Here is a 27,570-nt window from a genome sequence, read left to right as displayed (position 1 = left end):
GTTAGTGTACACCCCAGCTCTCAGATAAAGATAATACATGTCTTACAGTCATCCTTTATACTGTCTTCTAGCTGCAGCTGACTCAAGTGCTTGGGTTAATCTGGAAAGCCACACCAGTGACTGGACATCAGTTGCATATGATCAAAATACATAAATAGAAAAAGACTTGTTAATAAATAAAAAATAGAATGGATAACCCAGACCATTATGTATATATAAAAAAATCTTAATTTATTTTAGTTGGGAATAGGGGAATGCTGGATGCCAAGTAAGCTAAAGCTCCAACCATTAGGTTGTTTAAATTATGTTCTCTTAACTTGGGAGTCAGGGAGGTGAATTCATTAATTCATGGGCTATCAGGTTGTGAATTTGTAGCATCAGCCTATCTCTAGCTATGAGAAGTGTGGGTTAGGTGTAATTATATATGGTCATTCTTCATAGCATACTGGTTTAACAGAGACCATGAGGTCTAAGCAACGTGAGCTCACACTACAGCCTGTGGCTATTACATCTTTGTGGAAAAGTGGTGTAAAGTGGTTGGAATAGTTAATGAGATTTATGCAGTATGAGGATACTGGATGTGAAAATTAATGAGAACCTAATGCACACCAAAGATAAGCCCAAGCTGGTGTTCCTCCCAGGAGGTTTTACAGCCAGGGTCATGCAATGATTTCAGACTTCAACTGATGACATCATTTGGCTATGTCCTTGTGGTGTTCCCCATCCTGAGAGGTGGTGAGATGGCACTGAGCAAAATGTTTTGGGTTGGGTTTGGGTTTTTTTTTTTTTTCTGATAGTGGGGAAATTACTGAAGAAAACAAAATTTGTGATTTCTTGGTTTAATGTGTGTCTGAATTCTTGCATGTAAATGAATAGACAAAATGATACATACGTCTGTCTGTAAGATTGTGATACCCTCTGCTGGCAAATATGTGAATGCATAAAGCAAGCAGCTTTACAATCAGGGCTGAAACATCCCCTTAACAAAATAGGTTTCCTTCTATCAAGACAGTTTCCTCTTAACAAAGGCCACAACATCAAAAGAGAAGTGTTTCGTAGTAACCTATCAATTTTGACAAAGTTTTCATGGAAAAAAATCATGTTTTTTCTGGATGAATTAAAATTACTTTGAAGTAAAATGCTTTAACGTTACAGAGAAAAATAGTACTTTTTTTTCCTGTATTTGTGCAGTATTTCATTAGCCACACACCGTTATGTTTTATGCCTGGCACAGAAGCAGGTGATAACCTTCTGCTGTAAGTCTGTATGGCAATATGTTATTGATCATGATTCATTTACTTACCAAAGGTATTTGGCAGCTAGGCTGCCCTGATTTAATAGTTCCCTGAATTTCTGATTCTTTTTTTCCATCTTTGTTTTCCTAACTTTTCTGTCTTATGATATAAAAACGTTGAAAGGTTTGGAACGGGCTGGCGAGGGCTGTAAGCCCAGAAGCAAACACACCCATGCCATATCAAAGTCCCACCACTTTTAAGCTTCTTGAAAGGGAAGGAATTGATTCCAGATTCTCAGGATGTGGCAAGCTGTGTTTAAAGAAAGTGTGTGCGTTTATTATTTCAAGTCAGTTCAATTACAACGGGCTTGATTCCTTCCACCCCCTGTGTCACTTGATAATTTTATAACAGGCCTTTCTGAAGGAATCATCTCATTGTGGAATTAGATCTGTGCCTCACTTCAATAGCACAACTGGGTTATTCAGTTCTCTGGCCGCTGCCACCAAGCTTTGCCACTTGGATTTAAAATGACAAGTGCTCATTCACAGAACAGGAGTCCTTGGGAGAGTTTAGTGGCAGTAGTCATACATTATCTCCTCGATGCTCTGGCTCAAGGTTTCATGGCCAATTTGAGAGTTTTGGGGTTGGTTAGTGATTGTTTAATACCTAGAAGGAGATCCTGTCTGAGCACAGGAAAGCAAACCAAGGTCTTCTGTGCTTACATTGGTTCCTTTGGTTGATGCTGAGCCAGTCACTTAAGCTCTGCACAGTAACCAGGGTAGCAACAATTTATATATTCATTGGAGGAGGATGAAATTTAATTAATTGGAATGCTGTGTACATATTTGGTATCCTGCTTGTTTTTTCTTGTGAGCCTGTGTACTGCAAACCAAGGGGACAACCTATAGTAAGCACCCATTAACTGTCCTGCCTAAAATTGTAAGTTCTTTGGCTCATAGAATGAGCCCTTTGATTTCATTTATGAGTTTAAAAAGTTGTTCTTGAATTGAGTTCTTAGGGGGCACCAGGTCCAGTGTGGGTGGGCGCATTCATTAGTGGTACGGAAGGATATTTCACTGTACTGCTCTTCAGAAGGCACTGAGCTGGGAGACCACCAACATGATTTCATGCAGAGGAATTTCCAGCCGTCTGACCAGAGAACTCCACTTGTCTGGTTTGGATTTACATCAAGAGGCCAAAAATAAAAGCACATTTAAATCATTAACTTACATGTGATTAAATACCGTTCACCTCTTTCAGTAGCTACATCACACTTCGTGGTTAAGTGCATGAGGTGGAAAATGTCTTTCTTCGTGTGCTGTGTATGTGCGTATACAGTAGATATGTGCACACACATATAGGGCTGGAATAAATAGGCCTACATCAGTTTGATGCTGTGCAGTTACTCCTGCTGAGAGTCAGACCCATAGTATAGGTACATGCACAGGCTGAACAGTGTGCTCTGATTCTTTCTAGAAGCCATCACGTGCCTCCTTAGATAAACAGAAAACCAGTTCACTCCAAAAAGCTATGCAGAATATTTACAGTAATAACAGCTCTGTGGTGCAAACCCCTCATGGCACTTGACCTGATGCATGTAGCTGAGGCAGGAGCTTTGCAATGCTGTGGGTCATCCTGTGTCATCCTGACAAACATGGTCTGCTCTGGTCTCCAGCAGCAGGTCAGTGGAGGAGAGCAAAATATCTTTCCCCAGAGCATATCTCCGTGCTTGGTGGGGAAGGGGTGGCAGTCCCCTCGCCTCTTCCCAGCCTGGCTTCTCACATCCAAAGTGGTCAGTTTATAACTGTAACGTGATGCAGCTTGTCCTGAGTCTTTGATCCTTCTGGCTTATTCTGTGCCTGAAGGCTTCACCCTGTGCTCAGCAAAGTTCCTGGCAAAGCTCCTCTTGACTTTAACAGGGTGCGTTTGAAAAGCTGTTTGAACGCCCTTGTATCAATGGGGAGTTTCCTGTGACAGGGATCTTGGATCAGGCTCCAATTCAGGACCAATTAATGCTTTATGCTTTTTGTAGAGATTTCAAGGTGATATATATATATATATATATAAAAAATATATATATATATAAAGGTATAAATATATATATGTATGTGTATGATGTCTGTATAAACTTGCCATTAAAATTTTTCCTTCTTCCTTTTTAGTTGCAGAATTTCCCTTTTCCACGACAAACCCCCACACCTGTCCAAGGCCCAGCATGAGCCACAGCTTGTCCTGTGCTGTGATGATATTAAGTTTTCTCTGTCATGCAACCAGGAAGAACTAGAAATAGCTTTTAAAATTGTTTTAAAGAAAAGACCTCGCTTTGTGGTAGAGCACATCAGGATGACAGATATTTAACTTAGGCATTTTGAAGCACAAAAAAAGCTATTTCAGAACATTTTAAGCAAGTTTTTATGGCTCCCTCTGAGCTGAATACTGTTGGGTTCGCAGTAGCTAAAGTGCCTGGCAGCTTTACAAAACCAGCCCTAATATAAAAAATACCCAGTCTTTAAAACATATGTAAAATAGCTTTTCTGCAACATTTGTGGCACATAAAGTACCAAATACATGTTGGTGAGTGTGATATAAAGCTTTTATTGCCATTCATTTGGGATGACCCATATAACTCACTCATGATATGTTAATAAAACTGTTCTCCACTCTGTCTCTTTATAAAAACACACATATAAAGACCACTAAAACAGTGGTGATAGCTGTGTGCTAACTTGTTAAGTAGTGCTGTAAGTTGCATTTATCATCTGTCCTAAATTGCTTTATCTGCTTTCGGCCCAGTAATCAAAGACTGACTCCAAAATACTCAGAAACAGCAGTTTTCAAAATAAGTTTGCTTTCTGAAAGTCCTCCTCAAAATCATGCTGGCTGGAGGCCCAGAACCATCAATATTCTGTCTGATACCAGTGACAGCCTTAAGGACCAATATCTATTGACCTGCCAAAACTAAGAACTGAAATTTTATGCCATTGGAAGGAAAAGGTTTTCAGTTTTCTAAAATGATAACAAACCATTATCTTAATCTCAAAAATATGTACATTATTGGGAATGTTTCTGTACTTTCCTGTCATTTAGGTTTTTCCCTTCTTCTAAGACCTTGCTAATTAAGGTATGAAAATTTCCGGCTGGAAATGTGGAAAATACTATTTGAAAACAATACAAAACTAAAACTAAAACTCCATGTAAGTCCAGATGCGATCAGACTGCAAGCCCGCCAAGGCAGGGACTCGGTATGCCTGATGAGCAGTCTTAGATGCAACCATTCTAGGAACAGTAAATATTTACAATTAATGTACTAGTAGACATAGTTTTCTGACACATCTGTGCTGAAGTAGCTTTGAAGCCATAACATACCATAGGCAGGGAGAGAAAAAATGAAAGAATGTATCTATTTGTATAAGTTCAAGACACAGAATATGCAAAGCCCTAAAGAACAGTTGACAATATGTACTGAAGTCAATGAGGTTAATGATGTGCTCAAATTAAGTCATGTTCTCAAGCCTTCGCTGAATCAGGGCCTATATGCACAGGCCAGGCCTAGACTAAAATACTTGCAATGGGAACAGTAGTTGGCAGACGCTTTTCTTTTAAAGGGAATTATTTCCCCCGTGTGTTTGAATATTCCTCCAAGTGCTGCTGGCTTTACTGGGATGCTTTGTTCTGTTTCCCAGCCGAGCTCCCATGCTTGCACACAGGAGCAGTAGCACAGCTGGAAGTGGATTAGAGCAATCTGGCAGCAGCAGTCCTGGGAGGAATTAAGCGCCTCGCTGCTGGAATGGGAGGCCTAAATTACATTATTATTTAGAATTGAGTTTTAACTTCATTGCTCTACAGTTTTGCCCTGGTGGGTAACTGCCCTCGCTGCGATATACTTGGTGCATCTTAAATACGTTCCCCACAGCAAGGACACAGATGAAGTTACGGCATTACTCAGTAAAGTGTCCAAATCTTATATAAGCAAATGTCCAGATTTGAGCACCCAACTGGTCTTATTGGCCTGAGAGGATTGTTCACAGGTTTATATTTAGCAATTGTAGAGCAAGCGATCACATGATAGAGAGCTCAGTGACTGTCTCCTGGAAGTCAGCTTGCAAAACTGTTGATGACTTCAAAGGGAGAAGGATTGGCCTGGAATCTGTTTTTCCCAAAACAGACTTTTTGTTTTATGCATGCAAATGTTCGTCATAAAATAACAGGGAAGAGAATAATGAGACATAAATGAAAATCAGTGTTGCTAATTTTCTTTATTAGATCAGGTCCTAAATAGTTGACCTTTAGCTTGAAAACAGTGCTGGGAATAAGGTGACTAAATGGGAACTGGAGACATAAATCTTGTCTAAATATCCTGATTCTTCTGATTGCAGAAAAAAATTATCAGAATTTCATGGAGTTTGAGGCTAGAAGGATCTTTGGATTATTTACTATGATCTGCAAATCACATCCCAGCCAGTTTTGCCCATTGAGCAAACATAGTATTTCATCATTTAGCACAGAAGTTGTTTTCCATGAGAGGCAGAGACTAGAAGAAACTGAAGTGTCTTTGGAGCACAATGCCCCTCTGAGGGGGGAATTTACTGGATAAGAAATGCCTAGCTGATGGCAATAGCTGGTCCATATTTTGCGCTGTCGGGAAAAGTAAATCCCTGGTGATTCAGTCAGTCAAAGCTGAAAACCAAATATTTCGTGGGCCTTAACCTGGAATCAGGATAACTCTAAACATGTGAGGAAGGCATGTACTCAGCATCTTGCACCCCTCCAAGGCATTGGTACCACCATTCCCATCTATAGCAGAGAGTGACCGTGGTTAAGCCCCATAACACTTCTGATTTAATTGCATACTGGGAGAAAAGCTACAGTGATCTTAAGTCTTGAGGCATGAGATTTAATTACAGTCATTGTCTTAATGTTGAGTAGTGAATTCTCTGTGGCATTGATGGTGGTACAGTTGATGGATTTTAAAGTGCCATGACCTGCCCATGCAACTCTATCCTCCTCCATCCCAATTTCTCCTATTGCTGCCATTTCTGGATTAAAGCCTGCCTTTTCTTAGTCTCATTATAAACACCCCAAGAAGTAAGATCACCTCCCCTCTCTCCTTGTTTGTTCCTTAAAGAGTTCATTGCTTTAGCAACGTGGAAACTGAATTTGTCCGATTTCCAGCCATTAGACCATTTCACACCTTTGTCAGCAAAGCTGAAGGGTTCCCTCACACTTCCTAGATGTTTTGTCCACAGGTGAGCATCCGTGCACATTGGCCTCTCAGCCTTCTCTCTGATAAGCTGAATAAATAGTCTTCAAACCTGCTATTTTAGGGCTTGTTTTCCAGTCCTTGAGCACCGTATTATTGTTCCTCTTTGACCTCTTGCTGGAATTTCCAATGCCTTTTTTAACTGGGCACACCAGAATGGGGGAAAATGTTCTTAATACTTTTTGCAACAGTACAGTTGCAACAGAGGGAATATGATCTCCCTACTAGTACTTGAAAAATTTTTTGTACATCCAGACATAATTATAACTCTTTTTGCTTCTGCTCCTTTCAGAGAGGTTAAGCTGAGGAATTATCACGATGAACCCTAAGTCATTTCATGGGGCTTGAAACAAAAAAATCTCAAAAGCAGAGAAACAATGGAAAAGAATTAAGATGTGAGTCATTTGTAAATCTCATCGTCTCATTTTCTTTTTTTGTCTCAGTAACAATTTTTGAAGACAAAGGGCAGAAAATACTGGAAACAATAAAATAAAACAGTTTGAGACTGAGATTTGCTCAGTGAACTCAGGGATTTTAGAACTCAATAAACTTTAAAACTTCATCCTCAGGTGCTGCTAGGTAGGCATTGCTGTTTCCTTCTCATGTGACTTCACCACTGCTGAAGTTAAATAACGTAAGTTGAAAGCAGTGGGATGCAGTCAGTATTATCCTGGTGTAAACAAAAGCTGACTTTATTCCTCTGTATGCCTGGCTTTGAAAGAAATCGACATTAAAGACGCAAGTGCCAGCAGCCTGTAGAGGAACAATCTTTGCTTAAATATTAGAACACAAGGGGTCCCCACAGCACTGTAGCTAAGGCCAGTTGCACTCTACCAGAAGCTAACTTCACTCTTATTTTAATACAGAAACATGTAGTTAGTTTTTCTTCGTTAGTCTCAGAATCATCTTGTTGCTCTTTGGTAGTTAAACAAAACTTTACATTCTGAGTAAATAGACAGCATCTTAAAAATCAAGATACCAGAGTGATCATACTCATAACATCTAAATATGTGGGTTTATAACCTGAAGGGCTTGATGGTGGGATTGGTGTTTTTTTTCAGGTTTCTGATGCAAATCATCTGCTGCTTGTCTGCAGTTGGTTTAGGGACACCTGCATAAGCCTAGCGTTGCAGAGGTCAGGATTAGACCCTCGGGGACGTGCTTTAGAAATGATGCTTGTCACTTACGTGCTGCTACAGAGTAACGATGATTTGTGAAATGCTAGTTAGGCACTGTTCTTCCTGGGGCACTTGTAGGCCAGTAGTTTTACATTCACTTGCTTCCTGCCCTCAGGGTCACGTGGACTCCTAAGAGATTTGGAAATGAACCCTTCTTTTTGTGTCATTTGAGCACCTGGGTTTTCTTCTTAAAAAATAGCATTTGAAGGTGCTCCAATTGCATTCTTCGTGATAACGTTACAAGTATTACATTTATTTCTTGCCTCCACTGTGAAACCAAACATGAAAAGGGAAGGAAGAAACCTCAGTTTTCAGAGTAAAAGTAGAAACAAGTCAAAAGAAACTTTCTAGATGGTTGAAAAATATGTGTTTAATTTTCTTTTTAATGACATTATCCACTCACCTGTTTCACTGGGTTTAATTTGGGAGTAGGACAGATGGTATCACAAAAATAGGAAGATGCCTCTTCTTTTTGTTACATTTACTGTTTATCCCCCTCTAACCTGAAACCTAAGTCCATGGCTGGCTCATTACTGCTTTTACCAATGTAAAGTTTGTGGCTGAAGAGCACTATTATCCTTATTTTGTATATAGGAAGTTGGAAGGCAGAGAATTTAAATAATTTTTATAAGGTCATGTAGAAAAACTTGAGAAGAAGAGATTCAGGCCTCTTAAATCCAGGTAACCACTTAATCCTTGGATCGTTGTGTTCTGTCTTGGGAAAGAGTACCTGGGGAATCCCTTCTGTGGACTTTTTGAGACAGGTCTGTCAAAATACCCCAAGCTGTTTGGGATGAGGCTCTAATCAATCAATCCACATCATCAAGGGTTTGTAGATAGGGTGAGGAGGGGAGGGAGGGAAAGAGGCATGATAAAGGAGGGATCATCTCAGCTAAGTCTGCCTCAAATTTATACATTAGTCATTCAATAATCCTAGCTTCTTTTGTTATCACTGCAGAGGGACATTTCTGAAAGGCAGTTTGGTTTGTCTTAAAATACGGATCTAAAGCTGGGAGAACTCCCTTTAGAGGAGCTTGTCTGTCATTGCTATCTGTAAAGGAGACTTGGGCAACTAGGTTGGACTAATGACCTAACGCCTGGATGGCTGGAGTTAGGCAAGGTGGATCTTATCTGTAAGTAAATCAAGAGATTTTTGATGTGTCTGGGTTCCTAAGGTTGCTGTGGGTATCTAACAGGTGTATTTCAGCTCCATGTTCCTCTGACTCCTGGATGTAGTGCTCCCAGGATTTAGCACCTCCATTTGTCTCGCTGGACATATGCAGAACATATGCGCCAACATATATGGAAAATACGTACCTATTTATACCTGGTTTAGACCATGTCTCAAAGGCAGCTTATGGCCAAAGTTGTGTGTGTCTTTGCACATGTGCATCTGTGTTGGTGTGACTTATTCCACTCCCGGTGTATTCTCACCTGGACACTGACCAGAAGAAGTAAAATATCCCCTTTCAAGTCCCAGCTCTGACTGATCTGGAGGATGAATATGAACCCCTGTCCCCTGAAAGAACCCCCTAACAGGAAAGTAGAGTTGAGGAATAAGAGACACTAGTCCATTTCTCTCCTGTGTACCCAGCTAGGCAATTTCTGATTCATTAAGTGAGTAGAAACAGGCAGATCACAACTTTTCAGCATGTTTGTATGGGTATTTACCTTTATTGTGGGAACATGCACAAGTCTCTGTTCCAGTGGATATTGAATTATTTATCTGGAGTGGAAGATCTTTAATAGGACGGGTGACTCACCCCAGAAACTCCCTTTGGCCCAGAGTTAGGCATCTAAATGCCTTGAATGCATGGGAGCATACAACCTCCATCCTTCTCCTCTGCATTTCCAATGACTCTCATAGTGACTGCCCACTCATTTGCCTCTCAATATAGAACTGCTCAGAGCTGGGAATTTTACAAGGCAGAAACATGCCTGGAAAGGGTGTTGCAATGCTCAAATGGGTGATGTACTTGCCCTTTGGGGAGTGAGCCCTAATAGTTAAGTAATTTAAAAAAAATGGGAGGTGTTATCCTACATCACTTAGGTGAACTGTGAAATTATATTCAAAGAGTAGGATTCATCTCGCCTAACTTCACCTCCCTGAAAGTTAGGTGTCTAGTCTGAGCTAGTCCTTTAGGCTTTGTCTATAATCCATGCAGTGAGAAGGGCATGTGTGGGGTGAGTCACACCAGCTTAAATCGGGTGTCTCAGGCAGTTGGAAGGAATTGTCCTCTGGAGATGCTTAGTACCTCTGAGCAGAGAGGGAACCTACATAACCGGCTTAGACAAGATACCTGAATGGTAAATGGCTAAACAGAAGAAATCAAGGCAGCACTCAAATCATCAGGGGTTATATTGAAATAAGGGGGGGTGTGGGGAAGATAAACTGTTCAATATGTAATACAGTGGTTCTGCATATTGAAGTCACAGCTCCTCCATGTGAGAAGGATTAATCTATACAGATTAAAGTTACAATACTCTTTTGAGCCTGCCTGAAAAAAATGAGCAGGATGGAGAAAAAAGAGAATGAAAATATGAATCCTTGGTCTTTAATCAGACTGTCAGACTAGTAAAAAGATACTATTTTCTTACCTTAAATTGCTGTTTCTTAGCTGGTTTCCCTCTCCTGCAAGAAAACAGTATTGGGTCTCATATAATATCAAACTCTCTGAATCTGGAAGTGATCAGGAAAGGTGATTTGTTTTTTTAAAGGAAAAATAAATCTCAGATTGTTTGCGTGAGACTGTGAATATTTATGTACTGTTCCCCTTCTTCCCTCATTGCGTATTTCACCAAGTTCATTTGCATGTGTTACAGGATAAATCTTATTGGAGGGCAGTGTAAGAAAGCAGTAAAAAGGAAAAGCATCAATCAATGATCCAAGGTAGCAGCAGGAATCATTGTTCATTTTTGTACATGGATCATTGTTTGTTGAACTTGCCTGGGCTTGACAATTAAGAAACTTGCAGTTCTGCCGAGGTCAGTCTCAGGTGGTTTCAGCGTATGGCTACAAAAGTCATTATGTTGCTGGGCGTCAATGACTTTGAAGCCTTGTTGTCACTGTGCTTTGAGTGGTATTCACTTATGAAGAAGGCCATATATATTTTACTTTGGTTTGGAGAAAATACTTTGTGACAAAATGTTTATTTGACAAGAAATGCCATGGGTGGTGTGAGTAACCTCAATAATTGGCAAATGTGTGTTGAATTTGGTGAATAATGACTTGTTTTGAAAAGTAAAAGTATTTTCTCTGAAACTTTTTGGAGCAAAAGGTTATTCTCTTTTTAATTTGGAAATGACGTAGTAGTTTTGAGGATTACCAATATTTCAAAAGTGATGTGAAAATGACAGAACATATAGGCACGACTTACTTAACCAACCATCCTAAAACATGGCACTTTTTTGTTTTCATGTATGTTTGGAAATCTTATGTTACTTCGCTTTAATCTTGTTTGAAAAATTGAACTAGTTTTACTTTCTTTTAACATAAATCAAATAGTTTTTATATTCAATTTGGCCAAAGAATCAATTGTTCTTGTTGCTTTTATTGTGCCCTCTGTGCTTTGCTTCTCTTCCCATAATAACTATCAAGTAAAATCCTCATCCTGCAAATGGCCCTACTCAGACACATAAAATAGGAGTCATCTCACCTAATTTTAGCTATTTTAAATTTAGGTAGCCAGTCTGCCTGTTCTCAAAGGACAGAGAGAGAGAGGGAGAGAGAGAGGCTCCTCTGGTGGTAATTCAGCTTTTCCTAGGCTACTATTTTAGGATGGAATGATTTGCCTTCCAGTGGCTCCTTCAGGCCACAGAGATTGGCATTTATGTGCTTTGTCTGCTTTGCTGTTTCTCCTCGTCCCAGCATTAAACAAGGAAGGAAATATTTGGAGTTCAAGGAAGGGGAAGAAGAGTCCTTGTCTGACCTCTGCAAATGCTGTGGGCGTGGGCAGCCTGAATCAGTTTTACTTTTTCCAAACCATTTTTCTTTTACTACTTTCTAGTTACTTTCCATTTTGCTTCAGCCTTATTTGACCCACAGAAAACAGAGATGGAAACGACCGATGATGCTGGAAGTTTTATGGCCAGCACTATTTAGGAGGTCAGATTAACTGATTATAATAGTCCCTTTTGGCTTTAAAAGCTGCTGGAGAAATCCTAACAGCAAAACTTCCATGGTCTTTGGTATGGCCAGAATTTCACCCTGAGTACCTAGTAATGAATCTTTGTCATCTGGCCCTCCCCTTGACTTGCAGGATTGCTCCATGCATTACATTTTCCAATGTTTTGTTCAGTTGTGGTATAAGTACTTCAAGACACAAGGATTTCTCTTTGTCCCCTGGAAATAGTTGCACAGGCTAATAGTTTAAGGAAGTTTTAGCTTGAAGAGTTGAGTAACAGAGCCAAGGACTGTTCTTGGTTGAACTGGAGCAAATATGGAATAGCTTGTTGACAATGTGGAGTTACTCCTCTTTTATGTCGGTGTAACCAAGAGCGCAACTTTGCCAATTATTAACTTTTGTTACATTATTTGTATTTCTGTGCATGTCAGGATTTGTTAATCTCATTGTTCAACATCAAGTAACCTTTTGCTGAAAACAGAGCGTCATTGTGAATTAGGTATCATCAGCTAAATTGAACCTCACCCTGTGCATTTGACAGATGGTAATACATTCATTAAGTGTTCTGTGGTTGCTTTGAGGTTGGAAAGTGCTATTTTTCTGGCTTCTAACTCAGGATTCCTAAGTAAAGTTGTATAAAAGCATAGTTTTTAAGGCAGAAGGAAAATCACAAAGAGCTCGTGAGGGTTTTTTTTATTAATATTGTTGTTTACTATTGGTGGAATGACATGGCAGGGCTATGATTGCTGTAGGCTGTCTTTGGCTGCATAAGTAGCTCAGAATGAAATAGTGAAGGGTGAGAGAGATGGTTCCACGATCGATTTTGTATATACACCGGTAGAAGTTCTTGGAATTGGAAGTTATGTTAAATAAATCACTGTGGAGGCAATATGATGTTAGTACCTTTGTGCTCGATGATTTCACTGTCTGGAAAGATGGCTTCCAGGGGTTCAGACATTGCAGCTGTTGCACAGTTAAACTGATGACAGGCCTCCTCTTGCGGAGCTGGTCACATTTAGGATCTCTAAGTTCATAATGAAAGTCTGCAGGGTGGGGAAGCAATTGGAGGTAGAAATTTCAAAAGCAGCACAGAGCCACATTCCCAGGCATAGTTCCACTTGGCGTTGTAATATTGAATCCTCCACCCTGGTATTACCAAGACAATGCAAGGCTGAGATGAGAAACTTCAGGAAAAGTTCTCCACACAGCTGATTTAGGGGTCACCTAAAGCAAGTGTAGAGGAGAAAACTCCACTGACTACAGAGGAAGCTCAGGGTGTTTAATTCAAACCGACTCATTTAATTTATTCCCTTTAAGGAAGATTAATCCCACCCATTGACTTGCAGTGAAGCCTCAGCTGTTATCAGCAAACCTATTTAGTTATTTAATGATGTTTCCATTGGTTAAGTTGCCAAGGGAATTAGCTGCTTAGCCACTTCAGAAATTCATTGTGGGTAGTATGCTCACAAGTGGGGAATTAGTCACTTTTTACTTAGTCACATCTTTTAAAATGTCTGCAATTCAGTCTAGCACTGTGACTGGTACTCACAATACCCCTGCCCTGGTGCGTACCTGCTGTCCCCTATGTTCTCAGTGGAGGCAATGTTTAGAGTCATCCAGATTTTCACAAAATAGCCAAGGTATGGGAGGATTAAATTAAATCTTTCTTCTGCTGAGTTTGCTCAGTAATATGAACCCAGACATCTCTTTCCTCAGCAAGAGTCTCAAAATCTTCAGATCTGTAGGATATTCTGAGGAGGTTATTTCTTGGTCTATGTTCACATTTTTTCACCTTTCACATAATGCTTAAATATCAACCAGACAAGAGGGAAAACAAGTTTGTTTTTCTGACTTTTACCTGTGGTGTCAGCCTTCAGTCATGATTTACTGAATGTTGAGTCATTTATGGAAAGTGAAACAGGTCAACACGAGAGCTGTACAAATTACCTGGTACTCTGCTGGTGGGGTCTCATCTGGCAGCTGTGGGCTGATATCATGTTGAAAAGGCATTTGAAACTCAGTTGTCCACTTTCCAAGAAAATGCTTTCCCTATACCACTGGTAAAATCCCAGTACTTCTCCCAATTTTTTTTGCAAGAAAGAAGAAAACTGACCTGCTTTTGATACCTCTGTCTTCTGGAGGGTCACTGTTGAATGCAAACATAAGGTGGGTTCTCCCACCCATGCCAGCACTAGACATTGTCTGTCTCTGAGATGTGGTGCTTAGAAGCCTCTTTCTTCAATATTTTTGAGATTCTTTTGTGCATCCTCCTACTTTGAGTGGGGATTTCCCTGAGCAATTGATTTCTCTCAAGGAACATAAGACTTCAAATCATATAGATAAATCTGAATGTGTCAGGGCACCTAGAGAGTAGGATTTGCAACATGGAGATTTGCATATAGATTTCAAAGAGTGACTTGAAAACCATCAACAGGCTTTGAAAATCTGATCCTGTGCACCTCAGCTCCATTTGAATTGGCAATTGTAGGATTTTAATGCTCTTAGTTTTCCAAAATTCTGCCACTATTCAGCTGGAAGAAAGGCAGTTCTCCCTTGTTCACTACTCTTCTATTTTCATGGCTGTTCTGAGAGATTTACTAGTATCAGAAAAATTTTGATTGATTTGAGGGGGTCATTGGTTCCACAAGTAGTGGTCCAGTTCTTGGCTATCAGGATATGAAATGGTCCTGACCATGTGATGATTTCACTGTGAGATGTCAGGATCCTGTGGCTTCCAGCAGATCCTGTGAATTAGGTCACAGATGTGTTGAACCCTGAACATAGAATTATTTCTGGCCTTAAGCTGCCGTATGCAAGCGCCAAGTATGAATTCAGATAGATGTTTTTCCCACTGTCACAAATAGGCTTCACTCCAGGCATTGTTTTTGAGACAGCCATGACGCACTTTGATATATCAGTAAGAGCAAAAAAATAATCCCAACTCTAATAAGTTCCAGAAAAGATATATAAACACATCTCACCTGCCACTTCTGTCTTTGTACACACATGTAACTGACCCCATGGGCTAGCACAAAGCATCTAATGTACTACTGATACTGGAAGGATTGCACAGATGACTCGAAGAACCAACGATCCTACTGGGTGAAGGGGGTACTGGAAAATGCTCAGCATTAAGCCAGTACTCTAAAATCTGGATGAGCAAAATCAATTAAATCGCAATAATTGGATTCCATTGTCTCTAAATGAATGCATTGTAAGAGGACATAGTCTGAGGCTGACCAAGAGAAGGAGAACTATCTATTCAACAGGTGTTACGGGTCAGACTAAAAAGAGATTGCTAAATCTTTTGAGCGTTGCCACATGGGGGTATATTACACGCTATGCAGTTATTACCCTTCAGTAGAAGTTGTGCGGCAGAGCACAGCTGCAGACAATTAAAGACACCACTGCCAGCATCTGACAGCAGAATGTCAGTGTCAAAATTCAATTTGAATCGATTAAATAAGGGATGGCAACACTTTTGTTTTATGGATGGCAGCACTTCAGTCGCTTTAGATGTTCTGCTTTCAGAAATGAAATTCTTTCCCTCCCTTCTATGTTTGTTGGGGTGTTTTCAGTTGGATAGCAGTCATTTCTCCAGTCAATCAATTAAGCCAGGATTTGCCACTGTGTCTAAGAGCCAGCCACAAAAGAGCTGGTATGGTTCCCTGGTGCTTGGCCAAGAGGCTTCAGTGAGAGCAAGACATCAGGCAGCTTAATCTGACTTCCACCACTGGCACAAGGTTTAATGGATGTTAGGGCAGCAGAGGAACCATGTTCTGTGGCATTCAGCTCCTGCTCTCTCAGTGGCCCTGTGCGGGCCGCCTTTCCCTCCGTGCCAAAAGCACAGGGGCAGCTGACAGCAGGGCCGGTGTGGCTACCTGCACCAGCAAGCTGCTCTATGCAGGGCGGTCGCTGCAGCCCTTTGAAGCTTGCGTTGCGCTCCATAAATATATTTATCTCCACAGGCCTTGTAGCACTATGCTACCTGATTAATTTGACGCATTGAGTAGTTTCCCCTACGTGAAACAGCAGTAAGTTGCTCAGAGATATAAGATTTTACAGGATTAGGCCTTAAATGCTGACTCCAGGCCAGATCTGCAGCAGGTATAAATCACTGCAGGTAATTTTCACCAGCTGAAATTCTGGCCCTAAGCCCGTGAGTCATGTTGTTATTTTTTCACATTGTAAATTCTTGCTGTTTCTTGTTTATATTACTTTAGCATTTTAGGGCACTTGTCGGGGGCCAGGACCCCATCGTGCTTGTCACCCTTCAAACGGAGATGCAAAGGGCCCTTCTTGCCCCAGAGCATTTGCAGTTTCAATAGCATGCAAACCTGCGTTACAGTCATTCAGCTTTCTGTAAGTGCATTATTGCAAGCAAGTTTTTCTATTATCCTGCCTGTAAAGCGTAAAAACACAAATTCTGTGCCTAGGTTGATATTTTAAAAGTAAAAAAAAAATTGGACTCTGCTGTATATTACGTCTAAGTGGCTTTTAAAGGCTGGAATTAGTTGTAGCCAGTAGCAGTGTGGGGCATGGGCTTTAGTAACTGGAGAGGTTCAAAGCCTCCTCTCCATTGTGACACCCTGTTTGAGACGTACCAAAAAGAGAACTTGCACCTAACTTGAACCTGAAGTGTGTGTGATCTTAGCAGTGGCTGAATATCTCATCTCTTTTGTGTAGCATTGTATTTTATTATTGTTATATTACCTTCATTTCAATTGTAGTGTGTCTTCCAGCTCTGTAAAGCTCTGGTTAGCATCTTTGGAATTACTGCTATTGCCTTTAATTACTCTGGAAGGGGTTTAAAAACAGTAAAACTACAACTTCTTGTAACTGAAGTAATGCTGGAAAATTCTGCTTCTTTACAGTCCTACCTAGCTGCTTACATAAATAAAGTAGTGGCATATAGGGCTCTAGTTTACTGGGTGGTGGCGTCAACAGCCTAGAAGAATATCCTAGGGCATATGTGGTTTATTGGTGTATCATACTGACAAGCTGTTCTTTCCTTCCATGATCTCTTTCACTGCTTTTTTGTTGTTTGTTTGTTTGTTTGTTATTTTGGGGTGTGGAGGGGTTTTTTTTGTCTGTTTTATTTTAGTTTTGGGTTTGTTTTTTGTTTTTTGTGTGTGCTAGTCAGGAGAAGAGATGGCACAACCGTTTCCTGTGCCCCTTTTTTTCCACTGCAGGATGAGCTTTACCCTCCAGCAGACCTTGCTGGTCATCAGATTGTGTAGGCATTGGAGCACATTGTAACAACCAATAAATGGTTCTTGGTTTTTTTGTAGATACTACCATAGCCATTGACAATGAGTCTTTCTAAATAATTCTTACTCTGCCCTAATCACTTATTAATTGCTTTTTGGCAAAGCCCTTGAAAGAGGTTTGGTGAAGGCTCTGAAGAAGCTGGATGACTATCTGAGAACCCCTCTGCCAGAGGAGATTGATGCAGACAGCACCGAAGAGGAGAAATTGTCTAAACGCAAGTTTCTGGATGGAGATGACCTGACTCTTGCTGACTGTAACCTTCTGCCGAAACTCCATGTTGTCAAGGTAAAAGATACCATGTGATGGTCCAAGAAGCCTTATCTGACAATGAGGTGCCCTCCTCCAACAGCCAACTCCTGAAGCCGATGTGTATTTCAGCAGAGGTGTATTAAGTCCTAGAAGAGCAGTTTGAAACACACTTTTGCTTCTTAATATTTCCTATAGGTTAACTTAAGCATCTTTGTATTTAGTACATGGGGAAACTGTCCCATCACGAATTACTGACAAAGACAATATTGAGATCTAGTTATCTTGTCTTTATTTATACCCTGCTGCAAGTAACAGCAGACTTTCCTATTAATTAGTTCCCATTATTCTTAAGAGAGATGTCAAAACTTTAGTCAGTCCCCACCCATTTGTAACTTAAGAGAAGCAGTCCATCTTTTGGGGGAATATTTGTTGCAGCTGGTATTTCACACAGACAAGCTAACAAATCAAAGTCACTGCCAAGGTCCAGGATTTAAGATGTACAGTGGTCGCTGGTATAGTGCAAATGGTGTACATCATCTTGACTTCTAAATGCTGTATTTATTTAATTTATCAGATGACATGTTTCTTTAGAATAAAGCAAGTACCTGGCAGACCTTGGCAAGCAAGAAAGCTAGGAATTAATGCCAAGTCATGCATCTATTTTGGCTCCATGAGCCAAAACATAAACAGAGCCTGGGAGCTGACTGCACACATGCAAAAAAGAAAAAAAAAAAACCCAAAGTTTTTTAAAAAGTGCATAAGTCACAAGATAAGAAATGTGATAATATCCTCACAGGTTTAGCTCTTTCTTTGGCTCGTCTTCATTGGTGACATTGCAGTCAGAAAATGCAAAATGAGTGTCTAGCCTCTTATTGGTTCCTGTCTCCTTGGGATGAAATGAAAGATGTCAAAAGAGAATTAAAATCTTTCTGAGACAAGTATAGCCATAGGATATTGCCTGAAAAGGATTTTACAGATGGAAGAAAAGGGTAAATTATTTTTTCATTTGATGGAAGATGTGTGCTGGAAATCGTGAAAATCTTGACTTAAGTTGCCCAGCAGGTTTTATCTTCCCCATGTGTGCGTGAAACATCATTGAAGGCAAGAACGCTTAATTAAATGCAGTTTAGGACAGAATTTGGACTTGCATATACCAAGTGGATCCTGGTAATAAAAACAAATCACAGTCATTTCTGAGAACATGACTGTCCTAAGAAATCTGAGACGGAAAACAGCTCTACCATGTGCTTTAAAAATAAAGGGGAACTCTGTGGCACATATGTATGTAATTTATGCCCAAGAACAATTTTATACTGTCAGAAAAATTAGAGATTGGAAGCACTCATTAAGTCAGCTAATCCATCCCTTCCTATCAGCTAGTTCATTCTGTCACCACAGGATTATTATATATGGTATATTCTTACAGGAAAACTGAAATAGCCCAATCCAGCAAGCTACTTAACCAACCAACTAGCTTTAAGCACAGATTAGTCCCACTGACTTCAATGGGACCGTACAGGTGCTTAAAATTAAGTACGTACTTAACTATTTTCCTGAATAAGGGCCTGAGTGTTTTTAGAAATCAAAAATTTCCCTTGATAGACAATTTCCTAGTCTTAACAGTTTTGAAGTAAACATTTTCTCCCCAGTTTGTCCTAATACTCCTGTTTCTAATGTCTGCTAAATCATCTTGGTTTCTCAGTCACAGTACCCATACCACCCTGAATTTTTCATGAACAGATACAGCCTTCCAACAGCTGTAGGTGGTTACATCCTCTGATACCATTGGCCAGGCAAAATATATTACATATATTAAAAATAGAAATACAGTATATATAAAATATAATACAATGTTAAAAAGGAATATGAAAATATGTTACATGTAATTGTGACTAATGGCTTTCTCTTAAATCTGTCTTCCTTTTTATGATTCAGCTGATCAGCTCTTTCTTCTGTGCTGTCTCAGTGTTAAGTGATGTACTTAAGACTGGTAAAAAACACCAAAAAACAATACCGTAAAATTAATGAACGTCAGGTACCATAAAAGTCATAATCTGGTGACAGCAGCCAGGTCATTGATTTAGAGCGTCCTTACAAGACAGGGGTCAACCAACAGTCGTTTTTCAGGCTTTTTTTATTTTAAGTCCCAAGTCTCCAAACATTTATTTCCTTTGCTATTAATTATATGACAAGAAAGTGTAAGAAGAAGCTTTCTAAAAGGGAATTGGGAGATATATCACTAGCAAGGTGCTTTTTTTCTCTCTTTTATCTTTGGTTTAGATTGTTGCAAAGAAATACCGCAACTTTGAGTTCCCGACAGAGATGACGGGGCTGTGGCGGTACCTGAAGAATGCATACGCCAGGGATGAATTCATCAACACCTGTGCAGCGGACAAAGAAATTGAGCAAGCCTATGCAGATGTGGCCAAGCGGCTCAGCAAGTCCTAACTGACCTCAGCGATGGCTCAGTATCCCCTTTTATAGACTCTTCTCCTTGTTGCCTTAAGATATACTTTATCATTATGATATCTGGTTGGCATCCCTATGATTTCACCTGTTCAAGTGTATTGGTCAGGGACACACTTGCTTCTCCCTGGAGAACAGAGAAGGCAGCTCTAGTGGGGTGTTTGTGTGGAGACCCTTTGAAATCTGAACCTAAAATCTGTCTCAACTAGTATTATTTGCAATCAGTATTGGAAATTAATCTACTTTACTAGTTTCTTGTTTCATGTTGGGGGTATATCACCACCTGTATTCTTTGGAGTTTTATAAATAAGATATTAGCTGAAATTTTAAGTAAGAGAGTTGGGAACACATAGAACTTGTTCTTCTGTAGGTTATTTCAAAGATGCTTTTCCCCCCAGTGCTGTTGATAATCTTGAGGCAGGAACAAAATAGGAGGAGGGGAAGGAGTTTGACCCTAAAGGAGAAATGTTCTTAGCGGTTGTATTTTAAAAAAAACTCTCTAAATGCACATTCTATCTTAGCAGGCCTGAGAGTTTATAGGCTATTTATTTTTAACTTGGCGCAAAAGGGGGAAGCCTGAGCGAATATGTCAGACTTGCAGATGCTACTTTGCATAAAATTTGCATGATGTTGTTGGATCCGAATGTCTAAAGCAAAAGAGAGTGAATGAGCAATTGAGCAGGCAGCCCTTGGAAGAGTGGGGCTTGTGCCAAAATGTCCAGTGGATCTGCTATTTGGTAGAGACACACAGACACAGCAATAACGGGGGCAGCATATTGACTGCAGCGACTATAGAGAGAATTGGCACAGCTAACCAAACCGCGTAGGATATTGTCGTCTTGACTGTATGGTTGCCAGTTCCTTTATAATTGCTATCTTGGGAAACTTGGATAGGCAGGAGAAAGCTGTCATTGCACTCAAATTCCAGGCAGGGGAAGCGCTTTCTTCGCGCTGGGCTCCAGATGGGTCACTTTCAAGAACTCATCATCTCACCCCAGGAGAAGTTTGTTCTGAAAGCCTCAAAGAGGGCAGGCTAAAACAGAGAGATGCACATTTCCAGCCAGAAATTCAGCAAGTATGCTAGAAGAAATCGATGCATGATGCCTTAGTCCCTCTCATCGGGGGTTTACCGGTCCAGGTTACACAATTCTGAATTAGGATTGTTTTCTAAAAGTGATTATTTTGTTCTATCATCTGTAGCGTCTTCCTGACACAATCTCCTTTATACTAGTGATTATTTGCACATTAGTTTAGCAAATTCAGAATGACATTTCTTTTGCATGAAACATGATTTTCAGTTTTTTGGGGGGATTTATTGTTGTTTTCAAAGATAAAGCTGAGCTGTAACCTGATGTGGTTTCCCTTCTGATCAGAGCTTCTAGAGCTGCACTGATTTGAGGGGAACCCCAAGTTGGTGAGCTGTGACCAAGGGGAACTTTGCAGGAGGCTTGTTTGCAGCCAGAGAGCTGGAGGACTGGAGACAGCACTGAAAGCCAGCCTCTGCCGTGTGATGCTGATGACAGTCTGAAGCCATCCTGTTGCTTTGGTGGGATTATTCTACTTTTCACACTAGCCCAGCTGGGAGCAGAATGTTGCTCATTGACTGTGAAGATAGTTTGTGGTTGACTATTGTTTTGCATGCAATGGTCAATTTGTTCTGAACTTTCAAAATCTTGGAAGAAAATCCGTGAACTCCCAAGTCTTCTCCTAGAATGGGCTATTTTAACAATGGCTAGACTGGAGGGCAAAGGCTTGCACTCTTTAAAATATTGCTGAGAAATCAACTGGCTCAGAGGACACTAATAGCAGCCAGAAAAATCTAATGAGATTAGAAGTGTCTGCACAAGCACATGTGGCTTGTTAAAAGCATTTCTTCATGAGATTGGAATTATTTGTGATTTTTTTTTCTCTTTGATTATGGCAATTATTTATTTATTTATTTAAATTTACTTGGTCCTTTTAGTCTTTCTTTCTGGTTTTGTGTTTTCACTCAGCACACCGGTCAAGATGGCTTTGTCTGCTTAGAGAAGTGTTACTAGCAATACTCAGTAAATTAGTTTCTAGTGAAAAGTCTTCTATCTGATAATGTTCACTGGGAATTTTTTTCAGTATGATTTAGCTAGGAGTATGACAATCAACAAGATCAGCATTTTTCTCAGTTGTCTTTTTCCAGGTTTGTACTTCAGTTAGTGGCTTTTGCTTAATCACAGTTGCAGTGAATCTTTGAATAAAGATGCAGAGGCAGATTCAGAATCGTGCTCTGTGCTTATTGTATTTAGCTCCTTAAAGAAGATTGTCCCAACATCCAGCAGATCTCAGGCAGGGTAATTTAACCAGCTCAGGATCTGACCTGATTTCCATCTCTGAATCTTCACCAGTTTGCTGAATCCTGTGGTTCTGAAATGTTCTAATACGTCTTTCTTTAGTTTTGCTAGTAGAGGGCCAAATCAAAATCAGTTAATCTCTATGACATCAAATCACATCTCCTTTTTAAAAAATATGTTTAAAAATGGTTAAGCTGATACCAAAAAGAAAATGAGCTGTTAGCTCAATGAGCTTTTTCTAAGATGATTTGCATGTTCTTAAAATCTTTTTAGGATTTCATTATAAAATCTAAAAACCCCTAAGCTACCCTTTTAATTAATAAAAAAAATCGTAAATATCTTCATTATTCTAGCAATACCACCCAAAAAAAATCTTAATAAAATGTGTTTATGGATATGAGAAAGAGTATGAGGAAAATGAAACAGCTTTCAGCTACCGTGCCTGTTCTGTCTGAATTCAAGTCTCACTCTGCATCCTATCTTTGCATTTTCACTCATGACTCTATTATAGGCTCATCCAAGATCCAAGATTATGGACAGGTTCAGGCATTTCCTGACCTTTGTTTGGGTTTGAAATCCAAGCTCATGTTCTCAGATCTGTAACTTTCGCTCACCTTTGTGCTTTTTGGCTTTAGCCATCGTCAGAAGCAGGAAATACTGGAAATCCTACATAGAAAAGTGTTTTGCTGAGATTTTGAGCTCAGTTCTCAAGACTCGGGATCCGTCACCAGTGAGATTTTAAAGGGCTCCAGACTCCTTTAAGGCAGGGTATTTTTGGTGACCTTCCATTGTATTTAGAATTATAAGTAATAAATATTAATCATACAGGATTGTATATCTACATTGGCAAGGCAGCATTTCTGAAAAGAATCTAAGTGACAAGACAGACATTGCAGATTTACAATAACTTTGTTCATAAATTTTTTGCAAGATGTAAAGAAAGACATAGCACAGGGGGGGAAGAAGCCAACAATGTGGATTTAATCATCTACATTTCAGAAATGCAGACCAAATGTCTGTAAAGATGTCCATTTCATCCAAACATTTCTTAGATATTTATTTCAAAGCCCCCTATTCAGTCAGTCCAACACTCCATTCATATTGGAAGTAATATTGATTTTTCTTCTATTAGCAGTGGTATGGGAGTGCTGGAGAATCCCATAGACTAGTAACTGTTATTCTCTGTTAGACTATTTGAATTGCCACGGTCATCTTGCTGTACAGGTAAGACTAAAGAAGTATTTGTTTCAAGACCGTTTAAATGAGGACTTCTGACAAAAATGTTTTTTCCAGTAAAAAGAATCAGATAATGCTATTGCTTTGTCAGATCTAGCGTGGAATATAGAGCTACAGGTTACTCCTGTGTTTTCATCAGCTGAGAAACCACTGACAGCGAGGAATGACAGTCTATATCACAAAGAAACTAGAAATGTTTCTTTCCTACAAGAAAGTTCAGCTGAATTACATGTAGCATTTATTCTGAATATGTATTTATTTTATTTTAACCCATAGCCACCTTTCCTCCTCTCTCATCCCTGCTCAGATTCAACTCCCAAGTTGGCCATAACTGTGCTGCCTTTTCCTCAGTGCTAAGTAGCAGGGTGCTCGTGGATGGACACATGAGGAACTGTGGGTTAGTATAACCCATCTGCCTTGTGGGATGAAGCCCCCTTTCTGCATTGACTGAGTTTGGCTAATTAACTGAGTTTAAAGCATTGCAAAACTGTAGGCAGTGGAAATCTCACTTATGTAAAGCCCCAGAAGCACGTGGAAGCATTCACTTTTCAAAATGAATTGGTATTTTAAAGAAAAAAATAACCCCAAAGTCTTGTGTCCTCCTTCATGTGTATTCTTTTAAACATCAGGAAGTTTTCATTTGTTTATTATTCTGCTAGATATGCCCATTATTCTTGAATTTCTTTTGATATTAAGAAATATTTTTCCAGGAAGATTTTGCCTTTCTGCTGAATCTTTCATCTCTTCATTAATTTTGATGTCTGCAATGCCCTAGTCATTCCAGAGGAGGCAGGAAAGCTGTGAGGCTTATACTTGTTGAGAAGTTGATGGAGTTAATGATTTTTTTGGAAAAAACAGTATTAAAAACATTTTTTTAAAATGTGTCTTTTCATCTGGGATACTTTAACCAAGAGTGATAGACTGTTTAGTCTGGACTGTGATTTTCAGCACAGAACTGAACAAGCCACCATGTTTAAGGCAGCTTTGCCTAGGAATTTCCCCAGGATTCATAGAGATATTCCTGCTGGATGACAAAATTTCCAATTCCTTTGATCAGCAGGGATCTGCCGGTTTGTATTGGCACTGAACTGTGACAGCCCGCTGACTCAGTGCTGGGCGGAGGAGAGGGGTCCTGCTCCCTTTTCTCTCCTTCTGGCTCATAGGCAGGGACAGCAGAAAGCATTGATCCATTTTGTTTCCTTGCCCCATGCCCCAGGCAACTCTCCAGCCATAGGAAAGCACAGAAACCCCATCCAGTGCTGGTTTTCAAAGCTTGATCAGTCCATGTTTTAGGTGTGACATGAAGGTCTGAAGAGCCCCATGTAACCCCTCAGGCACTCCCCGTGCAGCGTGATGGGAGTCAGCCGTGTCTCAGAGACCGCAGCAGTCACATTCCCCATTTGCCCCAAATCATTCCCCTTTCACCGTTCATTGGAGAGATGCTAAAGCTGAAAATGCTCCAGAGGATGCACTTGAATGTGGTGTCTTTTGTGTTCATCAGCTAACCAGCTCCCAGTGATGATGTTGTCACCCTGCAGCAGGTCGTGCCTCTGCTGCAAATGGATGAGCCATCACCCCTTGGAGTGGCAGTCCTCGGGTGGGAAACGCTGAAGCTGCCCAGCCAGCGATGGTGCAACCATGATGAAAGGTCCCGGTGCCAAATTTTCTCCAGCCTGGCTCTCTAGCTGAAGTGTGTTAGCAGCTCAGCTGGGGCCATGATCCAGCACTAATGAGCATTTCTAGCTTGCAGCACGTGAATAGAGACTACTCATGTGTTTAATGTTAAACATGTGCTTGCCTGCTTGCCTGGAGAGGGGCCTAAAAGTCATGATAGAAAAGCCTATATTAATGAAGAGCATTAGTATTCTCTTCCCTTTGAAATCTGGTGGCAGAATTCCCAGTGGGGGAATTCCCAATAGGAATTCCCAGTAGAGCCCAAGGCTACATGAGCATGAAGATGTCAAGTGTGAAGATGTCCTTAGAGAACCGAAAACACTCAAGGAGAAAAGAAAGCATTAGTGTTATGTAGGGTCTTCTTGCAGAAGGACACCAGCCATGTGGTAACTGGAGGGACACCACCAGTGCCGTCAGGCTCCATTCCGGTTTATCACAGGGAGGTTCAGAGTGGAGCTGGGACCAGGCCATGCTGGCAGTGTAATGCCAAGGCATGTTCTGCTGTATCTCCAGCCACACTCCCCATGGTGGTATCCCCACAGTATAACGATGCATCCATTGTGTCTGCCTTGCTTTTATTATGAAGTGACTTGTCTAAAGAAAACTAAGAAGGGTGGGGAAATTTTTTTTTTTTTTATATATATATAGATGGACTAAAACCAATCCAAATATGCTTTAATGGTTCTCAACACGATACTGTCAATTCTCACCACAGGGTGGAATTTGTTGGTGGAAATTAAATTAAATTAAATTAAAACAGAAAGGCTTGGATATTGCTAATGGGTTCTACTGGGAGCCCTAAAAGCAGTATGCAGTGTAGAACCATAACAGGAGTGAACATCCTTTAATTCCCAGAATCATTTGGGTTTCACAGGGTCGTTTCAGCCTATTCTGCTGCACTGCTGAGAAGTTGCTCTTTCCCTGTCTCCCTAGGTCTATAAACTCTGAAGAATTTGGGAAATGGCTAAAGGCACCACATTAATCTTTTTTTTTTTCCACTTCCCCCCCCTGCCCCTTTCATTAAAAGAACTACTTTAGTTTGGAAGTAAGCAATAAGTAAATAGAATTTGCAAACAGCAGATTTCTCTACTTTTTCATTAAGGAAGTTTTTAAGAGCTTTCAGGAAATGAGTGGTTATCCTCAGCTTTGGGAATAAACTGTGGTATAAAATATATATAGAAGTGTGATTCTGATTAAATAATTTAAGCAGAAAGATTACAGTTTGTTTTAAGGAGCACGCTTAGGACTAAATGAATGGAATACTCCAGATATTGCAATAAGGACTTAGGATTCAGTTCTAATTTCCATTGGTTTCTTTTTTTTTTAATTACTTATTGTACAATATTGAAACTATATGCATATTCACTTTGTTTAACTGCATTATTTAATTGAATAATGCTGTGAAGTGTGTTGGGATGAAAGGTGGCACAAAGAGGAAAACTTACACTCTTGAAACAGCACTATTATTTCTGTGTGTTTGATTTTGTTCCCGCTGGAATAAACAGAAACCACACCATTTAGCTGTGTAGAAGCAGGATCCCAGCTTCACAGATCCAGATAGTTTGGCACTCTCTTTGAAGGACAGGGTAATTTGCTGTTTAGCAATCTGAGTCTTGCAGTGGGCACAGCGCATTTCGGAAGGCATCCAGGACCATCCTTGGGTGAATGGATAGCATTGCTCGTGAAGGACCACAGTGAATTCCCTGCTGTTACAAAATGAGATTAAGCCATCATGAGATGTGGACTAGCTAACCCTGAACCAGACACATTTGCCTGCAGCGCAGCCACTAAATTGGTCTGACATCAGGAACCGCAGCGTAAGAGCTTGGCCTCAGAAGGAAGTCAAAGCAGCATCTTTGTCACTAGTCATTTTCTATTTATAATGACACAGATCTATTTTATAATCATGGGGAGGCACAACAGGACTGTGCTTTGTTCTGCCTAAATCACATTTCTCGTGCGGGTGCGTTTAAACACAGCCTTTGGCCCCTTGCCGCACACCACACGCACCCAAGGAGGGCAATTCTGGCACAACAATGCACACCCTGTCGTGCTTGAATGCTCAAAGACTCCTGTGCTGAAGCAATAAACTCCTGCTAAATGGCTTTAAAATGTTCCCTTAAGTGTGCTGAGCTGCAACGCCGCCTCACTTCTTGTTTCCAATGCCATTTTGTGTCTAAGCCTCGTGTTTCAAATCAACCAGGAGTGGATTGTGTTGTTTAGTGCTGGAAGTTACTGGGCATTATTAACCATAAGAAACTGGGGTGAAAACCCCCAAGCCCCAGCGCAGCCCTCTTTCTTAGTGCAAAATGGACTGCTTGTGCACGTGACTGCATTTTCAGAAGCTGTGAAAAAATTCCTAATAGCTGCTTGGTTTGGTTTCTGGAGAATGGGTCCTCATCTGTGCAAATCCTCAGAGATATGATGGTAAACACCCCGCCCTGCCCTGCCCCGCCCCCCCCCGCCCCGCCCCCCCCCTTTCTTTTTTTTTTTTTCTTTTAATTGAAGGGTCCTCCTCTGTATTGCTTAGAAATTTATGATCTAGCGATCAAT

General features: G+C 40.4%; 1 protein-coding gene across 3 annotated transcripts in view; it reads left to right on the top strand.

Annotated features, from left to right (window-relative positions):
- Positions 1 to 27,086, top strand: part of CLIC5 (chloride intracellular channel 5) — a 93,870-nt gene extending 66,784 nt beyond the window's left edge. For all 3 annotated transcript variants that reach the window (XM_055714297.1, XM_005441547.3, XM_027808678.2), the window contains 2 exons: positions 17,172 to 17,353; positions 19,598 to 27,086. In XM_055714297.1, the coding sequence (XP_055570272.1) occupies positions 17,172 to 17,353; positions 19,598 to 19,765 (350 nt within the window). In that variant the 3' untranslated portion in view covers positions 19,766 to 27,086. The remainder of the gene's footprint in view (positions 1 to 17,171; positions 17,354 to 19,597) is intronic.
- Positions 27,087 to 27,570: the final 484 nt, after the last annotated feature.

The sequence above is a fragment of the Falco cherrug genome, chromosome 6 (assembly GCF_023634085.1).
Source record: "Falco cherrug isolate bFalChe1 chromosome 6, bFalChe1.pri, whole genome shotgun sequence".
NCBI classification, from domain to species: Eukaryota; Metazoa; Chordata; class Aves; order Falconiformes; family Falconidae; genus Falco; species Falco cherrug.
This window is presented reverse-complemented; position numbering and strand designations above follow the sequence as displayed.